The 22,778-nt window shown below is 37.4% G+C and overlaps 1 protein-coding gene across 5 annotated transcripts in view; it reads left to right on the forward strand.

The window, feature by feature from the left end:
• SYN1 (synapsin I) overlaps positions 1-22,778 on the forward strand; it is a 2,007,545-nt gene that overhangs the window by 785,287 nt on the left and 1,199,480 nt on the right. For all 5 annotated transcript variants that reach the window (XM_044080298.1, XM_044080299.1, XM_044080296.1 and 2 more), the window contains exon 4: positions 16,510-16,666. In XM_044080298.1, coding sequence (XP_043936233.1) covers positions 16,510-16,666 — 157 coding nt within the window. The remainder of the gene's footprint in view (positions 1-16,509; positions 16,667-22,778) is intronic.

Here is a 22,778-nt window from a genome sequence, read left to right on the forward strand (position 1 = left end):
ATCGAGTATAATGCCCCATTTGGCATGTACCTCACTAGACGCATGCAACAGTTGGAAAGGCCATAAAAGTACCTCATGAAGAGGATCCTAGGCCTTAAACACATGTCCTACATGGACAAACTCAAAAAACTCCAGCTATTCTCTGTCTCATATTATCTACTGAGAGGCGATCTCTGTTTGACTTACAAAGCCATGTCTGAACCAGCTCTGTTAGAAATGCTTCATCTAAAGAAATCCCAATCCCTCCGCACCACATGCTCCAGAGACCTCAACCTCATTACCACAATCAACAGAACATGCTGGAGGGACAGGTTCATAACCCAGAGACTGCCCATGCTCTGGAATAGACTTCCCATATATATCAAGCAGAGCACCTCACTGGCCCTCTTCAAGAGAAATCTTGATGAGTGGGTGGGAAATCGAAAGTTCACCCCAGAGATCACTCCAGTGGCTCTACTTGATAGAGGCACTGGAAACTAATTTCGGGCAGGATGGTGCCAGGGCACTTCTATGCGCTAGGCTTGTAAAGGCTCCAGGGCCTAGTACACAACTATGAACCTATGAACTATATATATATATATATATATATATATATATATATATATATATATATAATTTATTTATTTATTTTACATTTGTTGACTGGCTACATGTCCATTTTCAGCGGAGGCCCGGTGAGAAAATCTCCACACAGTAATGTGATATATACAATACAATAGGTTCATAGGTTCATAGGTTCATAGGTTTATACTAGGCTATCTGCCCTAAGGCATTTATAAGCCTAGCCCAAAGTTTTGTGGCTTACGCCACCCCTTATATGAAAAAATACTGTGCCCATTAGTTTGTTGTGCCTCTGTCCAGCAGTGACACAGAGATGATTCCTGGGGTAAACCTATGATCTCCCATCCACAGGTCTAGATTTCTCTTGAACAGAGTCAGCGAGGTGCTCTGCCTCACATGGACCGGGATTTTATTCCACAGCACAGGGAGTCTCTGAGTGATAAATCTATCCCTCCAGCACGTCCTATTTATATCTGTGCTAAGGTTTAAGTCGCTTGCTCTAGTGGTTTTGGTGGATTTGGATTTTTTTAGGTGGAGCATGTCCATTAATTCCGGGTTGGACATGGCCTTGTATGTCAGGCACATGTCACCTCTGAGCAGACGGTATGCGACTGAATAGAGCTGGAGTTTCTTCAATCTGGCAGCATATGACAGATTTTGGAGTCCCTTTATCCTTTTGGTGAGGAACTTTTGTGGTCTCTCCAATTGCTGCAGATGTCGGGTGAGATACATCCCGAATGGGGCATTGTACTCGATCATTGGTCTGATAAGTGAAGAGTACAGGGGAACAATGACCTCACTAGATCTGGATGTGAATCCCTTCATGATCAGGTGGGCAATGTAGAAGGTCTTCCTAACCACTTTAGCAACGTGAGTGTCAAAAGAAAGGCCACTGTCAACCAGGGTCCCCAGGTCCCTGATAACCTCTTCTGTGCTTAGTGGATTGCCACCTATATAGTAGCTTGGGGTTACCTTGTTTTTCCCAAAGGGTATGACTATACATTTTTTGGCGTTTAACTTCAGGCCATGGCTCTGGCACCAGCTATCTGTTTCCGTGAGTCCCTTCTGAAGGATATCCGTGTCCGATGCACTTTCCACTATGGCGCCCAGTTTGCAGTCGTCTGCAAACTTTGTCAGCCAAAGTCCTCCCATGTTGGCCTGTACTTCTAAGAAGTAGGTGCCAAACAATAGGGGGCCAAGGACCGAGCCCTGTGGGACACCACTTGTGACCGGCTTGGAGTCTGACATAGCGCCAGCAACTCTAACCCTGTGGGTTCTGTCCTTAAGCCAGTTTGCAACCCATCTTGTGACATATGGGTTTACATTTAAGCTGGTAAGTTTTTCTACAATACCCGAGTGGGGTATTGTGTCGAAAGCCTTTGCAAGGTCAAGGTAGGCTGTATGGACTGTCTTTCCCTCATCAATGGCCTTGGTGACTGTTTCAAAGAAGTCAACCAAGTTCAAAAGGCATGATCTTCCCTTGACAAAGCCAAACTGGGTCGGGTCCAATGTCTGCAAGTCCCCTATATCTTTGTTTATGAGCTCCATTATGATCCTCTCCATAGCTTTGCAGACTAGACTTGTTAAGCTTATGGGGCGGTAATTACCAGGGTCCGTAGAGGCACCGCCTTTGTGGAGTGGGACCACAGTTGCCGACGCCACTCCTTGGGCACGATCCTGTGGTAAGGCTGAGATTAAACAGCTGCCTTATGTGCGGGTTTAATTCCTCATTTAGCTCGTAGCACACAGCCGGGGACACCATCCGTCCCATTGATGCTGTGTTTTTAGCTTTAGAGAGAGCAGCTTTCACCTGCGCATTTGAGATGTCCGGGAGGCTACACTCGGCTGGGATAGTTATCTCTCCTTTAGGGGAGGGGTGAAGTTTGCACTGAACCTGTCTGCCAGTATGTTGGCAATGTCTGTGGGTTCAGTGATTTTTGTATCATTTTGGACTAATTCTGAGCATATCTGGGAGTTTCCACCCAGGTTCCTAACATAGCTGAAAAAGGCCTTATGATTGTCCTTTGAATCCATGGCAATTTTTCTCTCAAAATTGGCCTTAGTTGATTTTATGAGTGCTCGTATGTTTTACTAATAATGATCAGGGGTGACTTCCCTTTTATGGATTTTGTTCTATCATGTAATAGCTTTCTCCTCTTATTGTAAAGTTTGTTAATGGCTGGGGTCCACCAGACTGGACGTTTGCCCTTTGTGGAAAGAGTCTTGGTTTTATTTGGGATTGCCTGATCCATGCAGTCCTGGAGGTGTTCATAGAAGGCATTTGTAAGGGCTTCCGCAGCTTGGGTTGTGGTTTCCACTGGCTCAGGGGCCTTGAAGGATACCACACCAGTCTTGAGTAGTGTGAAGTTTGCTTTAGAGAAGTTCTTCACTATGGTCTTTTTTGTTTGGGGTGGGGGCGGGATGTGGATTTCCAGTGAGATTAGTTTATGATCAGATCTCACCAATGAGGGATATACTTCCGGTGTGGAGCATTTTGTCCCCATGTTTGTGACAATGAGATCTAGTATATTTTCTCCTCTCGTGGGAACAGTAACTAGCTGTTCCGTGGAATTTGAATTTATGAACTCCAGGAACTGTTGGGCTAGAAAGTTAGGGCTTGAGTAATGTTCCCAGTCTATATTCGGGTAGTTGAAGTCACCCAATATGATGGTGTTTGGAGATACATTTATACCCACTAGTGTCTTCAGGAAGGCTGTGTGGGGTTCCTGAGTTTGAGAGGGTGGCCTGTAGCATGCTACAATTTGTAGAGCAGTTTTGCCTATGGTTAGTTGCTCCTGGATGGTTTCCGAAGCTTCGTGCGTTGCCACCAACCTGGAGGTGTGGGTATCCTTTATGAATATGGATACACCCCCTCCTTTTGTGGTGTGGTCCGGGTTTTGGGGCCGGAACGCATGATATGAGGTAAAACCTAATAGTGCCGGGGTGCTCTCAGGAGCCTTGAACCAGGTTTCAGTTACAGCACAGCCATCGATGTTCTCCATACTGAGAAGGGCCTCGAGTGCGTGCATTTTGAGATTTAGACTTCTGGCATTGAGCAGCATTACCCTCAGTTTCTTCCCATTTTTGTTTTCCAGGGTGGTAGGTTTAGAATTTGAGCCTTGCCTAAAAAGGCACTATGGGGTGGCAAGAGCCTTAGCCAATATCCGAATCCCAGGGTGACAGGTGCAAGCCGTCCCTTAAGCAGCGTGGCTTGTCAAGCATGTCATCCCAGGCAGACAGACACTGGATCCCCTTTGAATGACACCAGACATTAAGCCAATTGTTAAAGCTGATCATCTTGTCTCTATATTGTGGCATCATTCTTGGTGAAGGAAGGATACTGCTCAGGGTTAGGGTCATACCTGCCTGAGCTACATAATCAGAGAGCTCCTCTATGTCTCTTTTCATGCAGTCCAGGGAGGTACGTCTCAGGTCGCTCACACCAGCATGGACAATGACTGTGTCATATTTGTACTTGCCGTGGAGTGACCCGAGTGCTTGTGTTATGTGCGGATTCTAGCGCCCGATAGGCAGCTTACTGTGACCCTCTCCTTGTTCAGCCTGGTGAGTGGGACGTCAGTGTGTCTGACTATGGAGTCACCTATGACAAGTATGTTTGGTGTTGTATTTGGCCTTAAGGGCTGTGACTGCTTTGCACACTGCTTTTGTGGTTTATGTGTTGCTTGTGGGGTGTCTTGAGGTAGCAGTTGTTTGGGTGTCTGCTTTGGAGGCCTCTGCTGTTTAGGTAAATTTTTACTCAGAGCCTCCGTGTATGTCTTTGTGTGTTTATGTGTTTGATTCAGTGGAGTGGTAGCATTATGTGAGGCTGGTTTTGTGGTGTGTGTAGTTGCCTTCTCCTCCTGTCTGGTCTTGCCAGTCCTGAGTTGAGAGAGCTCAGCCTCCAGTTTGGCTAAATAGCTGCATCTCTCGCAAGTATTTGTGTTATGTGGGAGGAGGAGAGGGTTGTCTGTGTACATGAGGCAGTTATAACATTGCCTCAAGATTCCCAGATTCACCAGCTGGACCGGAGAGGAGATTGACAACTGACCTTTGGACATGCTAGAATAATATTGGGAAATCCTTAATTGAAAACAAGGGCCAGTGGGGAGTGAGGGTGTAGTGCTTTTAATTTTTAGTGCTGACTTATATAATTGCTTTAGTGAGCAAGTGCCAGGTAACTTGAGTGCAATGTGTTACAAGTAACTAAATGCAAAAACGACAAACAGTAACTTTCTTTCAAGTGAAACAAGGAAATAAGTACAGTAAGCAATGCAGATATCACTAGTGATCCACAGAAGCGCTGAGAAGTTGCGTATTAGGTGGAATTAGCTTCCAGGGAAATAACAAGCAAACAAACAACAAGCATATAAACAAAGCTGGATTCAGCAGGCCTGGATCTAGTCTATGCTACAGGAAACAAGGTGTACCAATTTCCGTAAGATACAGTTCAAATATTCAGGCACTATAAACCTTTAACCAGAAATTCCCAGCTCAGAAGGGCAGAGTCCAGCCTCTTCTCCCACAAGAGTGCAGACCACGAACCTTCTTAATGTAAAATAACTGGCCTGAAGCCCAAGTGCCTAAACCAGAACTAATACACTTGGACACTGGGCTCTCAATCAGCAGTTCCCAACTTAGAAGGATGAAAGCTACCTGTCCTGCCACCACAGTGCTTGCCACAGAGAATTTAAAGAATATATGAGTCAAACTGTTAATACAAATATATAAATCAGAAATTAGCACTATACAAGTGAGGGACAAAAGACAGAAGAAAGAATTATAAAATTCTTACTGTTAAGTCGGGTAGAAAAAGCAGGTCATGAGGTAAAAGGTAAGTATATTTAATATATATTTATATATACTATTAGTATAATAATATGTGTGTGTGTGTGTGTGTGTGTGTGTGTGTGTGTGTGTGTGTGTGTGTGTGTGTGTGTGTGTGTGTGTGTGTATAAAGCATGCTCCAAAGTGCTTCAGTCTTGTTCCAAAACAGAGGCAATGCAAAAAGGTTAATGCACTGCTTTGGCTGCTTTTCTGGGTAACCTGTAATTGTAGTGCAACAGCATTTTAAATAAACAATGCACATATTCTGCCAACATTCTCTCCATATCTGCTGCTATTTCTGCCAGTGCTTCATGTGTGCTCTCTACTGATAAAGTAATTTCTCCCTGTGATGGTTATCATGCACATAGTGGATTTTCTGCAACTTCTTGCATCTTTCTTCAGTTCAGTGAATCCGACTGACCTTACAACCCATTTTTCCTCTTCCATAGTAGATGAAAACTATGTTACCACTGTAAAATGCATGTACTCTGCAAAAATCTAGAATTTTACTTTTATGGCATTTCTGTGAGCTCTTTAGCTGTCTGTTTTCAGCTTATGTAGAACTCTGACACAGTATTCATCAAATGTTGTGAACAAAGATCACAATTTGCCTTTTACCAGGAAGTTGTATGTGGATTAATAAACACAAGGGCACATTTTACCTGCAGTCACTTGATTTTGCCAGAATGTCCTGTTTCTATTTATCAAAGTGACAGGAGAATTGGTTTTCTGCCCTTGTCACTTCATCTCAGATCCAGCTCAGGTAATTGCAGAGCAAGTTAATACATTTTTAAAAATGGGCAAATAACAGATGAATTACTCTTCTGTAGGAGTAATACAGTCTCCTCACAGGATCTGCCAATGTGTTGTAAGACATTTTTTTTAAAACAAAAGGATTATAATTATACACACTAAGGCAGTCATCAGTTTATCAACTGAAGTACTGTGACAAGCAGCAGGACTGCCATTATAGCCCACAGCCCTGCTATAAATTCAGCTGGTACATCTCTAAAAGCACAGATCACATATCTGCATCTCGGTGACTACACTGTGTAGAGTTTAACACACAATGCATTATGTACGGCAACATTTTAACAGCCCTACAGCTACATGCTAATAACATCTACAAATACAGCCGAGTTTATTAGAAACTGAAACAAATGATTATGATGCAGCCTGCATTAGATGCACTGTGTTATACTTTGCTGTCTTAACTATCCATTCTTATTTTACAGATCTTAAATGAAGGCTTTTGTTGTAATTTGGTGCTGTCAGCTCCAGCACAGGAAGTTAGAACTACCTTCTTCTATATTAAATATGCCTCGTCTAAGTCTGAAAGGGATGGATGTGCTTCCTGGTTACTGGCTCAGTGATGGTCCCTTCAAAAAACAAGAGACAGTGACAGAGAGAAAAATATGTAACTAGATAGCATCTACACTAACAGAAGCGATATACCTATATACCAAGTAATAGACAGGTAGTTAGATGACTAGACAGATAGCTAGAGTGAGAGAAAGCAGGCAAACTATTGAGACAGGGATAAAAAGTTAGAAGTGTAGAGAGACGGACAGACCGACAGAAATGCATATACAACTAGAGAATATCTAGACTGATATAAGAACTTATACTTAGGCACTCAGTAATAAATAGGTAGGTAGATGAATAGATAGATAAAGAGTGAAAAAGACAAGCAAACAATGGAGATAGAGATACACACTAACAGATACATATAGATAAAAAGTTCATAGGTTTATAGTAGTGTAATAACCATCAGGATTTCTATATGCCTAGCTATGTAACCCACCCCAGTTCCCTATCCAAGTACTTTAGATGCCTACATGGTGGGGTATGTTAGTAAGGAGGTAGCTAAGAGTAATGTGTGTGGGGGGTATGTTAGTTGGGGATTCATTTATAATCAGAGGTTAGAATCAAACCCTGTACCTTGTATCTGTGGGGTAAAGAAATTAGCCATTAATTCAACCCATCCAGACCAGCATAACAGTTTATACGTAGGCAAACAGTATTAGACAGGTCGATATATGAATAGACAGAGTGAATGAAAACATGCAATATGAAGACAGAGATAGACATCCCTACAGTTGCTTGAGGTAAAATTATGAGTACATCAATAGCAGAAAGAAAGAAAGACAAAATGCATAATGCCAAATGCTGTTTCTGTCAGGAAAACATTTCCAGGTGCAGTTTCTAAGTGTGCACCAGTAATGGTTCACTTGTTTTGAGATATTTTTTCTTTCTTTGACTTTGTGCAACTGTCGATTTGAGACTTGCCCCTCCTGCAAAAACAATTGAAGTTGATATTTTCACCCTTCTGTGTTTTGAGCATTTTTTTTCATCCTTTCATCTCATCAGCATTTGGTATTGTATATCAGAACCTAAAAACAGAAACAGACAAATGCAAGTAGATTGAGATAATTAATAATAATTATTTTTTCAGAGGGATGCTATTATATGGTCTTAATTTTAACTTGTGATCTGATATATAATACTTTAAGAGTCTTGTATTTTGAAACTTGAAATATGGATGGCGCAGTGGTGCGGCAGTTGAATTGTCGCCTGACAACAAGAAATTCTCTATTTTGATTCTCGGTCGGGGTGCCTTCTGTGCAGAGTCTGCAAGTCCTCCCTGCATCTGTGTGGGTTTCTTCTGGGTGCTCCAGTTTCCTCCGCTGCTGAAAATTGGCTTAGTTCCAAGTCGGGCTTTCCCAATAAACAAATGTTAAATAAATAAATAAATGTCTTTAGGAGCCTTTAATTGTTTTAAGTAAAGTAATCATGTGACTGGTTTTAAATGATTTATTTTGACTGTGCCTAATGATGTTAGATTTGATGAAGTGTCTTTTGCATTGCATATGAGACGAAAGCTCTTATTTCCTTTGCCCTAAATTCTGTGCCACTTCCAAGGTCTGCTTCCTGGTTTTGTATTCATAGTTTGTGAGATTTTTTTAACGGTAAGTTTGTTTCCCTGTTTTGACTAGATGGCTGGAGGAGTGAGTAGTAATTTACAATTATTTTTTACTGACACCAGTATGACTGATTTGGCTGCATCTGTCGGCAATCTTACTATGCTGGTACATAGCTCTCAACCTCTTAGCACAGGAAATCTGGACAAAGGCTAAAGTAAGGGGGAACAGAAGACCAAAAATAAGAGCAGCTTTTAAATATTGCTCTTATAAACTTAAATATTTGTAAGAATGACACGATTTGTGTTATCACACATTTTCTGATGGATATGAACTCTGAAACTCAAATGTATGTCACTATTTAGTGACTTCAATCCTCAGATATTGGCCAAAAGACAACATTTTATGAGGAACAGTCCAAAAATATGAGGCAAAATTCTGGACATTCTGTGAAAGTCTGGACAGTTGAGAAGTATGTGCTGGTACAGCAATTATCCCAGTGTATGGAGGAAGCTAGCATGCTTCATCCTACAAGTTTAAATGCCTATTCTAGCCCTCCAGGACAACCATTTATCAGCCCTAATATTTCTACTACAGGAGCATATCCACTAGGTAATTTGTCCAACTTTTTAACATCTGATGCCTGTGTTCCTCCTAGTTCACATGTTCTTTGTTTGAATAATTGGCTCCAATGGGGCTTAGATATAATTTCCAGCAATACGGCATAGATGGCCCCTACCTTTACAGAAAATTTGGATGTGTCTCAATACAAACTTACCAAGGTGTGCAAACTACAACTTGAAAACGCATACCTCATTTAATCTATTTCCACCATCAGTGTACCTAACGGTCTAAGGTCCTGGAAGTACCCCACTGAGTTGGTAAAAAACTCTCTGCTTCACAAGGAATTACTTGCCCTTTTTGACAAACAGGGCTGCAAATACAACGATAACATGGTTCAGGAATTAATGAATGAGACTGGGGCATTGAATAATATCATTACCATGGATCGCCTTTTTGAATAATGAAAAGGGGAATATGCACATATCTTTTCTAATATTAATGAATTAATTGCTAAAATGAGGGACACAAAATTAAAAAACTTCAACGGGACATAATGATTACGGCCAGAACAATGCCTATCCAGTCCCCCATACATCACAAGAATGAGTGAGAAAGTTCACTAATGTTTCCACACACCAACCAGCCAATGAGCGCAATAATATATAATATAACTTGCAAATTGAACTACAAGCAATCATACTGGTTATGTCCCCTCTCACTTGGATTTTCCACAGCTTCAGTATTCAGAGATGATCAAAGAACGGAAACAAAATTAAAATCAAGTGAACCAATACAACAATTGGAATCCAGATCCTCCTCTACAACAAAATCAATGGGTAGGCCAGAATCTGAACATGTCCCACCAGCCATACCAATTGGATTGGCAGCAACAGTGCAACAGGAAGGGAAATGGGAGGTGGAGATAATGAATGCTTCACTGAATGAGGAGAATGTTGCATGTAATTTGGTAATGAATTCTTTTGGGGAAATTACCATTTACAATTTTAATTTATAACCATCAAATTATTCAATTGCCGAGCTTTTTTCTAACTGGCTGATGTTTGTACCAACACAGATGGTGAATATTGCTAATACATTAATGGATTTTAAACTATTCATCAGGAAATTAAATTTTTCTATTTCTTTCAATGAGACAGCTACTACACGTTCTCTGTCAAATCAACTTCAGGTGAATAATGTGTGCAACCCTCCTTTATATCGAACACTGGCCTTCTTTGATAAGGTTTGTAAAGTAGATTTAAGACATGCCTTAAAACTAAAGAAAATGAATAATCCATGTAATATGTCTAGGAACGTGAACTGTTTAATTGGGTAAAAACCTTGAGCATTAGACTTGTGCAACCAGACAAGGAAGGTGATCTAGTTGCTATGGACCAACAGGACTATTTAGATTAAATTCATAGTCTTTTGTTTGAGGATACCTGCCAAAAAGTTTCTAAAAATGAACTTAGCATTGCATATCATAACATTTGTCTACAACTCAGTGATATGTTGTTAGATCTGTATATTTCCTTGGATGAGTATAAATATTTACATGTTGGGAATCCTGTCATTCCTATCAATTTTGGTCTCCCCAAAATCCACAAGGAACTGTATAATCCACCCATATATAATCCATCCTATAGTTGATGCCTGAAACTCCATTGCAGCCCCTTTTGCAAAGTTTTTAGATTCTTGGGACGTTTTAAAACAATGTAATAATCTCATTTCTAACAATTCATTTATCTTCTTGACCACTTTTGTGAAAGATCTTTATTCCATGATTCAGCATGACATTGGCATTTTGTGGTTCACAGAATTTTTATTTAGGAAAGGGATGAATCAAGACCACATCAGCCTATATGAGGAGATTTTAGAAATTATATTAAAAATAATTACATTTATTTTGAGAATGAATTTCTTGTCCAAGAAAAAGGTGTTGCCATGGGTGCTGCCCATGGGTGTCTTTTTGCAAACATTGTAATGTTGGAATGGGAACACAGTTTTTTGTTTAATACTAAATGGTTTGAGACCTGTGAGTTATATTTAAGATATCTCCAATAATTATTATCCTTAATCTGATACTCTGCACCAACTCCAACAGTGCTAATAACATTATATAATATAGATATGTATTATGAATGTAAATGATTCGTACTCTATGCTCACACTATGGATACAAATAATTTGCACTGTTGTTCTCAAACTGTTTTCCATGCGCTAAGACGATATATATATATATATATATATATATATATATATATATATATATATATATATATAAAACCCGCGGTAGTGGTGCTGCGGTAGCGTTGTCGCCTCACAGCAAGACGTTGTCCCGTTCGATTCTCAGCTAGAGCGTCTTCTGTGTGGAGGCATGCATGAATGGGTGTGCCTTCGTTGAAGGTTGTGCGTCAGGGTTGGTAACTCGGCACGTAAAAATCCACTACCAAACATTAGTGGCGACCCCTAAGCCGAAAGACACAACATATATATATATATATATATATATATATATATATATATATATATATATATATATATATATACACTCTGTATTGTGTGTGATATTTTCTTGTATGTATTTTAATGTATGTGGAGTTTTTCTCCCTGGACCTCCACTGAAAATGGTGTCATCTAGGCCCAGTGGACTTTTCTGGTAAACAAATGCAATAAATAAATAAATAAATAAATAAATAAATATTTGGATGATATCTTCATTTTTTTAGGTAAAGGACAAAGTAAATGTTATTGATTTTATTGATTATATCAGTAATACAAGTATCTATTTAAAATTTCCTATGAAACTGGAGAAAATAGTATTCGTTACCTTGATGTTTTACTTGAAAAAGATCATGTCCATGGGAGATATACATCCAAAATTTATTGAAACCCACCTACTCAAATATGTTTTTACATTTCAGTAGTTCCCACCTTTTAAATCAGCAAACATCAGTAGTTAAACAGTAGTTTGTCAGGATGACCTGCATGACAACAGTATTTGAGAATTTCCTATTTGAGTGTGACTTATTGAGTAGGATGTTCTCTAGGATGGGTTACCCCAAAGATTTTATTGAGAATCTTAAAAATGAAGTGGTTCAAAAAAAGATAGAATAATTATTTTACTCCCATTTTAACTATGAATGAACATGAAATACTTCTACCTATACAACCCTGTTCTCCAATGGAGCAGAATGATAGTCAGAATTTTAAAATATCTTTAATTACTTCATTTAATAGTGACCATTTTATTGTGAAGAATATTATTTTGAAAAAGTGTGTGATTTTAAATGAAGATCAGATAGTGAAGAAAAAAAATATGGGACAGACCTAAATTTATTGACAAAAAGGACCCAATTTTAAGAATTTGATTGAACATACTCCTGATACTGGGGAGGGTACCCAGACATTTATTGGCAGATGTGGTTGTTGTACCCTTTGTAAATACATTCACTTAGGAGAACTTTTTGACATCAAAGGTTTTACCTTTAGGGTGAGGGGCAAATTTAACTGTAATACTGCAGGCATCATATATGCAGCACTGTATCAGAAGTGCTCAGCTTTTTATATTGGGATAAGTGAGCATAGATTAAGAGACTGGATGTCTGAACCCCAATATCAAATCAATTTAGAAACAGAAACTACAAATACTTTATACAAACTCATTTTAGAACATCAAGGGTATCATTTTAAATTTTTTGCTATTGAAAAGGTTGCACGAAACACTAGGGGTAGAGCTTGGGCATTCCTTGTGGAGAAATGTGAACTTTATTGGATTTTACATTTTAATGAAGTTGGCTGGCCTGCCTGGCATTAATGATTTGGCATCCATTGGATGTTTTTTTAAAACTTAATGTTAAATTGAGATAATTAATAATATTTATATTTTTTACAGAGGGTCATTATTATATAGTCTTAATTTTAACTTGTGATCTGATATATAAAGTACTTTAAGAGTCTTGTATTTTGAAATGTCTTTAGGAGCCTTTAATTGTTTTAATTAAAATAATCATGTCACTGATTTTAAACTATTTATTCTGAATGTGCCTAATGAGGTTAGATCTGATGAAATCTCTTTTGTATTACATGTGAGATGAAAGTGCTTGTTTCCTTTGCAATAAATTATGTGCCACTCTAAAGGTCTGTGTCCTGGTTTTGTATTCACAGTTTGTGAGATTTTTTTTTAACAAATAGATAAGTAGACACATAGACAATCAGATGGATACATACATACAGTCAGACCTACATATGTACATACATTAATACATACAATACCACCCAAATCAGTGAAATTGTTTGCACCAAAAATTCCCTGTCTAATACTATGGTATTATTTGTTGTGTATTTATTTGTTTGATATATTGCAGCAAAATATGTTAAGGCATTACGGAGTGATTTACAAAGATGCTTCATGTCAATCATTTTAACTACATACTCTACATAAAGCAAGGTAGTGCTTACCAAATATTATGTACATAGTTAGAATTTCATACAAAACATAAAATGATGTAAAGTATAGTGGTTGGGCATGGTAATTTCTTAACATGTTAGAAGAACAGAGTCCACGCAGTTGAAAAACACTGTAACAATCTGCACAGCAGAAGACAATGATGAACAAAGTCTAACACAATAATCATAGGCCATCCTGCCATGTATACAAATCAGAGCCCACTACAATAGTGACCTCGGGAGCAGCCACCACCATCCACAGAGGCAAGCGGAGTGGGAATAGAAATAGATTGTCTTGTGTTTCTTCCTTACTACATAGTCACTCACCTATGGGCAATTCAAAAGTCACCAATACACCTGACCCATGTCTTTGGAATATGGCAGGATACTACAGCACCTGGAGCAAACCCACATAAACAGAGAATACATGCATATTCTGTATGGAAAGTATCCCAGACAAGAGCTGAACCAGGCATCTACTTGTTTTGAGGCAAAAGTGTTACCTCCTTTGCCACTGTACCACCCAACTACTTACAATACCAGGCTGCACATCTGAAAACCTATATTTTATTCTCCTCAGATCTCATTTGCATATTTTGTAACCTCAAGTAAGCCAAAAAAAACTGTTATTTGTGATCCCAGGCTACCTATAAAACAAGGGAATATCTTGTCTAAGTGAACCTACATTGTTAGTTAAATGATGAAAATAAAATCATATTGGGGCACTGACCTGCCATCTCCAAGGAACATATACATAGTTTCAGAATATACAACTGAAATGAAAAAGTGATGGCAGCTCCCAGGAGCAGGCATGACTTATTAAGGAAATATAAAAGGAGGCAGAAAATATGAATATGTGAATACAGAGAAGTTGGCAGCACAGACATATGTATGCATGTCTAAAATATGCAGATCTAGCGATATGAGAAGCTAAGTGGTGGTGAACCCATTTATCAGAAGAGAAGTCTACAGGCCCATAGCTGGAGTTAGCATTCCACTAAAAAAATGCTGGTTCAAGCAAAATTGGGGAGGAAACTAGAATAAATCTGTCTGTGATCTATAAAGAACTGTAAGGTTCACAAAATAAGAACTCAAAATGTTATAAAGGAAAGCTACAAAATCTTAATAATGTAATGCACAATACTTCTGTTCTACACAATGTAAACAAGGAAAACTGTTTTTCTATACCTCCTGTGTACCCCTAATGCTAGTGTTCTTCCTCCAATGCCCCAGCCTCTGAATATACTACCTCTAAAGTTACAAAGAATTGGAAAAATGAAAACAGTGAGACAGCATAAAAATAAAAATTACTCTGACTTACCTGACCTCAGAGATGGTGTTAATATCAGCAACCTGTGCATGATACTTTAAATATTGTTAAAGTCTTAACTAACAAGTGATAGTGTTCCACAGTGACCACAACATTTATAGAGTCATAACAAAGGTATTATGCTGAGAGGGAAGATAGCAGCTTCTAGAAATTTCTTTCTGAATTAATAAATATGAATCAATGTGCATGATGTATCAGTAGGCTTTCACTATCCTGAATCAATGTCTACATGGCATTAGGTTGGTTATTATTGATTCCACTTCCTTATTAACTCATTCCCCCCATGGAGCGCCAAACGTTTGCAATGTAACTTCCAATGGGTGGAGAATAAGCTCTTTAATAAAACTGAGTTATGCCTTTACATTTCAAACAAATGATCATATCTCTACAACCACATGGGTTACCAAAGAAATGCAGATGTCAAACTATTCAACACACACTATTATTTATAGTGGTAGTATTCATTAGATTTCAGGTCTTAAACTGGATTTTATAAGTCACAGTAAACACAGTGGCTATTAAATGTATAATATTTTGTAAACAACTTACAATATCTCAGCAATAATTCAAGTTAAACACATACTGTCAGCAGCATTTTGTTCATCCAGCAGAGAGCTTTCATCTGAGGTTAAGCAGTTCTGTCTATGCTGCTTGGTTGTCAAGATATTTAGAGAAACATAAAATGTATGACAATATAGATAAATATTATATGAACAAGCATTGATATCGCTTTACCTGAACTAGGAAGATGTCAACTATCAATGCAGTTGTGTGTGCCACTGTGTAAGATTTAAGACAAAATCTTTGAATAAGTTGTATGTAGCGTACTTTTGGAATTATTAATGTAAATAATAACATGCACTATTTGATGCCTAGAGGCACCAGTTGGATATGAGTGCAGAAACACCTGGATGCATCATTAGGGTGCAATGAGCATACCTGTCAACCTCTTAGCATGAAACATTGGGACAAATCTAAAAATATTGTGGAAACAAAGGCCCAAAAATAGGGAAAGATTGTAAATATTGCTCATATAAACTTAAAACATTGATAAAATAACAGGTTGTGTGTTAGCATGTATTTTCTCAAGGACATGAAATCTGAAACTCAATTATATGTCATTATTCAGTGACTTCAATCCTCAGTAATTTGTCAGAAAACCACAATTTTTATGAAGAACAGACTGAAATATGAAGCAAAAATCTGGACATTCTGTGAAAATCTAGACAGTTCAGAGATATGGTAATGGGTTGGGTCTATATTAAATGTTCGATGTCTGAAAACTTCAAATCTCATATGATCGACATCATATGAGCGAAGTTTTCAAACATCGAACATTTCACCGGAGATCACTGTAGGGAATTCTTCCCTTCACTTCAGTGTAGTGCGATCTCGGAGTTGGTATATTTAAGTAGTGGGGGTGTGCAGGGGGCTTGCCCCCCTGCATAGAGCGTTCAAGTAGGTTTTTTTGTTTTTACTTTGTTTACATTTTAAGTTCGATGTTTCAAAACTTCTCTCATATGGAGTCAACCATATGAGATTCAAAGTTTTCAGACTTTGAACTTGTAATATAGACCCAATGAGTTAAGGTAACAAGTATGAACAAAGCGTAAGAACTTCATCAGGATTAGTAATAATCTGTAATGTGTCTAGAATGTTTTATTCATGTACCAGTTTAAGATCCTGGTATTCTTTATGGCAGGTTGAGAAAGCAGGGCTTCAAAAATCAAAAGCCATAAACCTTATATATTAATTCTGAGCTGCATAACGTTTTGTCAGTTTATGATATTAAACTGTATCTTTAAACATTGTTCTATATATGACTTAGTTTCCATTTTTTTCTCACTTTTCATATTGCAGGTCCTTCAAGCCTGATTTTGTCTTGATCCGGCAGCACGCTTTTAGTATGGCAAGGAATGGAGACTACCGGAACATTGTGATTGGACTTCAGTATGCTGGAGTGCCCAGTGTCAACTCCCTCCACTCTGTCTATAACTTCTGTGACAAGCCCTGGGTGGTAAGTTGAGCCAGGAACGTCTGGCAAAAAGGGAGAATTACTGGAATAACTACAATTTTAAAGACACTAGATCTTTTGTCATTATTCACTGTTGCTAACTTTGCATAATATAAATTACTATTTGTTATGAATGCATAATGTAAAATTTTACTAAACATAGCAAACATAGCACCTGGGGAAGAATTTAGAAAGCAGTTGATTTTGTTAAAGCCAAGTTTTCCACATCATCTGGCTCTGATGAAACTTGGCTTTGCATTCTTCTTGATTCTGCATAGATCATACTGTTCAATAACGTGAATGTTTAAAAACAAAGTTATGTATTGTATGATGCCTAGAAGAGCAATAAATGAAGATTTTATAAATCTTAGCACATCTGTTTCTGTCTTTTCAACCATTAAAGTTGAGTTGTAGTTTGGTTTTAAGAACTATAATTTGATGCATATCAGTTTTGAAGGCCCCAAAAGACTAGAAACACTGCTAAATGTGTTTATAGCCTTTATTTTACTGTGAGAGCTTGTATTTTAACAATAATTTTGCTAATATTTTTGCCAGATTCGGTAGCTTCTTCTTAGCCTTTTCAAGATGTTTTCTTCCTTCCTTCCTCTATATGTGCAGAACCAATTTGTAGTGAAAACATAGGAAGAAAAAACTGCACAGGGTTACAGGTGAAGAGAGGCTAAACAGTACTATAGAAACATCACTAACAATGGCAATGCTTCATCAGGTAGGGTACCAGTTAATATGTTAATTAGAAAAATGTTTAGTAATTCTCTAAAGCAGTCAGGAAGCAGTCAGACCCTACATATACATATATATATATATATATATATATATATATATATATATATATATATCCTGCTTTACTTCTGTCCTAGCTATTCTGATTGTTAATACATACACTGCCATTGTCAGTCACATTTATGTACCATAAGTTCCCTTTTTCAGTTATAAATCAGTGGAGATTTTCTTTCAAAATATTGACAGAAAACAGGATCTCAAGAACAGGTAGAAACGAAAGAAAGAAAGAAAGAAAGAAAGAAAGAAAGAATTAGCCAAGGTTTGAAAACATTGAGCTGATATAGCTTTTGCAGATACATAATGTATAATATTATGTATCCACATTTTATTTATTTATTTTTATCCAACCAACTGATACAACATTTCAGTGGATAGTGGAGGCCTGGGGAGAAAAGGGAAAAAAAGTCTCTAGACTAAAACAAAACAAAAACTTTAAACAAATATTATATCAATATATATAATATTAAATAAAATATGCTTTAAAACATAAAATAAAAATTAAAAAAAAAATTAAAATTTTGAGTTGAGTATATGAGGTGCATCTTGTGTTAGTGTTGAAGTATTAGTGTACAAAGTGACAGTAATGACAAAGTAAGTATAGTACCTAGTCAGTCTATTTATAAGAAAGAAAGAAGATGAGAGATTTAGTTCCTTTATTTAGAAGTGGAGGTAATACAAACAGCCTTTGTAGAGAGAGTTAGGTAGAGAGTTAGATAGTTAGAAGGAAAGAAAAAAAAAAAAAAGCAGGGAGAGATGAAAGGTTAGTCTGGGTTATTGCAAGAGCAAAGAGCAAATTGGGTGAAAAGAAGAGTTTAAGTTTAGTTTTAAATAGTGGGATTGATGTTTGAGTGGTGCATCTGGTGAGTGCACATAAAAGTGGACAGGTATTATTCATTTGTATCCAAACCAGTGAATGTCTGTCTTTGCCACCGTTTACCAGTTAGGACACTTCACTGTATGCCAGTGGGGGGGAATAGCTGCTGCTGCAAGTCTTTTTACTTACTGCATCTTCTTATGGGTTTCTTGCCATCAGATTTAACTTAAGGACAGTGGTGCTCATGTATCAGACCATCAGACAGAAGAACAAAAAATCAAAACAATTAAAAGAGAGGGTGCAAAGCATAAGGACAATAGTGGAGGGGAAAGAACACAATAAATGAAAGTGATGAAAAAATTGTATGAATGCAACTGATGGTTTATAAAACATGTCACACAGGGTGTGATGGTCAATATCTACAGAAAAGTGACCAGATTAAAGTAATGCTTCTGCAGAATATAAGGCATAATAACTATGCAAGAATATGCCAGACAAAAGTCAGAAGTCTGAATAGTAAACAGGAAAAAAAGAACAGGAGATCCTAGGATAGTGATGAAAGAAAGTATACAATTCTACTTACTGAATGATCATGAAAGTGTGTCAAACACAAAAGCAAAAGTTAAAATATATGAACAGGAGAGAAGAATGCTGATAGACATAGAGGCATTACTGAATGTACTGTCAGAAAACATGTAAATGAACTGAAATCTCAACCATTGTTGACCAAGATCAGTCCAAATCCTGGTGAGTGCAATTAAGTAAAACCAATTCCAATAAAAGGCTGTTTTACATGAAAAATGGGAGCATAGTTTTTGTTAATATTTTGTAAGGAACAGGAACAAGCTACTGAGTCACCCACGTATAGAATAGTCCAATATTTGAAACTATAGTTCAGAATGAACAGAAGGCACATAGACAAGATAAATGATAAAGAATTACAAGTTAAATTGCATACAGACCTCAAAGACAATTGGATAACTCATTAAGTTAATTCTTCTACATTGAAAAACAACAAAACTTTATATAGCTTTATATAGCTTTAGTACCATCTTTAATTTCTGTTATGAAACATCCTCTTATAAGGATCCATTTTGCTGAAATGAAAGAAGGATAGGTTACTTGGCCATTTCTGTTTTTTTTTTTCTTTTTTGTCACCATGTAAAAAAAAATATTGTGCTCTAATATCTTTCAGTATTTTTCTCATGACCTTGCATTTAATCTCTGCCAGTCATGCTATCATAATCATTTCCACACGTGACAGGTAACATAATTACATTTAAGGAATTAGAGATTGAAGACATCTATTTATATATGTTACACCATGTCTTGGTGCTCAAAAATGCTAGAATATAAAAGATCATTTTTTTTTCGCTTTGCTAGTGTAAGTCAAGAAAAAGTATTGTTCTTGAATTGACAGTCTTAAGATTCAGACCTATTTCTCTCTTAAAAAGGAGGGGAGGTGATATAATGTTATGCAATGTAGCTCAAAGGTCCTGCAACTTACCTCAACGCAAAGTCCTGAAAGGTATGTAGTCACTGAAAGGAAAGACAGTTTAACAGAAAAGGAAGCTGAACCAGTATGCATGAACCTCCAGGTGGGCATGCACGTCTGATCTGCTGATTTGAAATCCTAAAATTATTTTGAGTATAAAATTTCATTTTAGACAGCTGTCTTTTTGTGTATCTGTGGTTAGCTGTGTTGCTTTTGGTCTCAATAAAGATAAGTGCAATCTTTTAAGAAAATATGGCCCACAGATAATGGATGTGTTATTTTTTTCTGTAGGATGGCTCTGCAGTGCATATTGTATACTTTTATCTTTGTATATGGAAATCTGGTCTGGAAAACCATTCAAAAAAATGGAAAGTAGTAATGTATTTAGCCTCCCCAGACATGACAATGCAGAAGGAAACTCATTAGAAAATTAAGACCTCAAGTAAGAATATAAGTTAACCATGCTGAGTTATGTCTCAGCCATGTTTGCATTGCTTACATTTTATTAAGAACTTCCATCAATTAATACAATTAACCTAAATTAATAATCACTGTCTTCTAATAGCATTGGATTCCATCTTTATTTACTCGTTGAGGGAGAATGTGTTAATGCACTGTTTTCCTTCTGCCTGCTTCTGCACCCTTGTAGTACTGGTGGATGGCACAGTGGTGCAGCGGTAGCATTATCACCTCACAGTAAGAGGGTCTCTGGTTTGATTCTCAGCTGGAGTGCCTTCTGTGTGAAGTCTGCATGTTCTCCCTGCATTCATGTGGGTTTCCTCCGGGTGTTCCTGTTTCCAGTCCACGTTTCAAAGATATGCATCTGGAGCATTTCTCCCCAGGCCTCCGCTGCTCCAAGTCGGACTTTCATGGTAAACAAATGTTAAATAAATAAATAAATAAATGAACACTGTCAGTGGTTTTGATTACAATAGGAACCAATAATAGCCTTGCATAATTTAAAAGGGAACTCATATAATGACACAAGGCCATTTTTGCTAAAACTGACAAAGTACACCCACAGTTGCAAAAAAAAAAAATCCTAAAATCAAACTACAAACAGATCTAAAAGGCTATATCTGTGACAGAAAATTATATTCAGAACAGAATTATATTCAGAGCACAGTACAAGTCTGCTAGTAGGAGCCAGCATATTACAGTAAGATTTAACTTAACTGTATCTTGAGTGACATGCTGTACAAGGTAAACAAAAAACACACATGCCATCAGCATGTCTTTAATAAAAAGGGAAACAGGAAAAAATTGCAGAAGACTGCTGACAGTCTCAGGCATATCAGACAAAAGTGATTTGTGCCCATACATCCCTTGTGAATCACATAGTCTTGGCTTGCTTTGGTCATATGTTGGACATTCAGTGGAAAAGAAAGATGCCTAGGCTTTTGTATTCTGGCTAGATGTTTGTCTATCCCTGACATGATAACACATTAGGTAGTAATACTGCAATAATAATCAAAAGAAGGACATACCAAGGGACCTTGTATTGTACAAATATTGTATGCTTAATATGTTCCTCTCTGGGATTTGTATAAATATTAATCAGGAAGGCAGAAAAAATGGACCATTGATGGAGAGATAGACTTTGGCCTTAATAAAGCATTATTTGACTTTATATAAGATGCCCTGTCCTGGAGGTAGCCCTGAAAGTATCAGGTTAGGAAGGGGACTGCCCTGTGTGTGCAGAGTACAATGTCTAATGTTTTCAGATGCTTTTCATAGGTCAAAGAATACTGCTAGAGAAGTTTGTCCTTGATCGAGAAGCATTCATAAGTAATCTGTTTACTCAGTAATGCTGATTCGTCCTGATGCTTTCTTTGGTTGGAAGCCGTACTTGGAATCCTAGAGAAACTGGAGCTTGGAAGTTTCACCCAAGTATTTTTTTATACAGCAAGATATTATTTTTTTAAATGGACACAGTAGTGTAATAACTCAGCAAATCTCTGGTAAATCTGCAGCATCTCTCTTTTAATCTGCAATGAAGGTACTTGTTTTTAATTACTGTCACCAGCTGTTTTAAAGGTTTGAAGATTTATTTTGTAGCAAAGTTGAGATACTAGTATGAAGCCCTTCAGGAGCTACAGATATGTTTAGGATAATGGCAGCTAATATGTTTTTTTTTTTGGTTTGCACCTGACTCAGTTTGTCTTGGAGATCATTGAAAATAGTCTGCAATTGAAGCCTGTAGACATGAGTGGCCTGTCCTTCTATTATAGTGGACTAAAAACAGCAGTTAAAAAGCTATACAATCTGCTGTTAGAACAGATGAGTAATTGATGAATGCATGAAACTTTCATCTGAGACTGGGGCAAAATTCTATGTGCCAAGCTGGTATATACATTGTTGAGGAGTGTTGCGTAACATCAAAGCTTGACAAATTAAAAGGGGAATTTAAAATTTAGAAGGTCCGTCATATCGATGACAGAATAACTACATCATCATTATCTTTAGGAATATCACAAAAAGAAGCGATAAGCAGCCTTTATTGTGCGTAGAATTACTGTGACCTTGGAAGATTTGTATAAGATGGGGAGGTGGCTTCAAACAACCCACTCATCCACATTTATTTATTTTTATTTATTTTACATTTGTTAACCGGGATAGTCCAACTGGACACAGGTCCATTTTCAGCGGAGGCCCGGGGAGAAAAGCTCCACATGTGGATAGTTACATAAGAGTTAAACAGTGGCAGTTTAATACAGTCACATATAGATACCAGTACAGAATTATAGGATTATATGCATACTTGGAATACATACATACTTAAACTTAACACTGTAGTTTTCTTGTTCAAACTTTGACATTTTTAGTGGTACAAGGCTGAAAAAGGTAGCATGTCATTCAGTAGTACAATACATATGAGAATGAGACTAAGTCTGAAACATTTACTATTTTACAGATAGCCAGGTAGTGAAGTGATTATCATGCAATTAAGATAATTAGTAAAAATCTCTATAGTGTGTACATGTTTAAGTCATGTTAGTGAAGCA

The sequence above is a fragment of the Protopterus annectens genome, chromosome 8.part0, assembly GCF_019279795.1.
Source record: "Protopterus annectens isolate FY-2018-M chromosome 8.part0, PAN1.0, whole genome shotgun sequence".
Classification (NCBI taxonomy): domain Eukaryota; kingdom Metazoa; phylum Chordata; order Ceratodontiformes; family Protopteridae; genus Protopterus; species Protopterus annectens.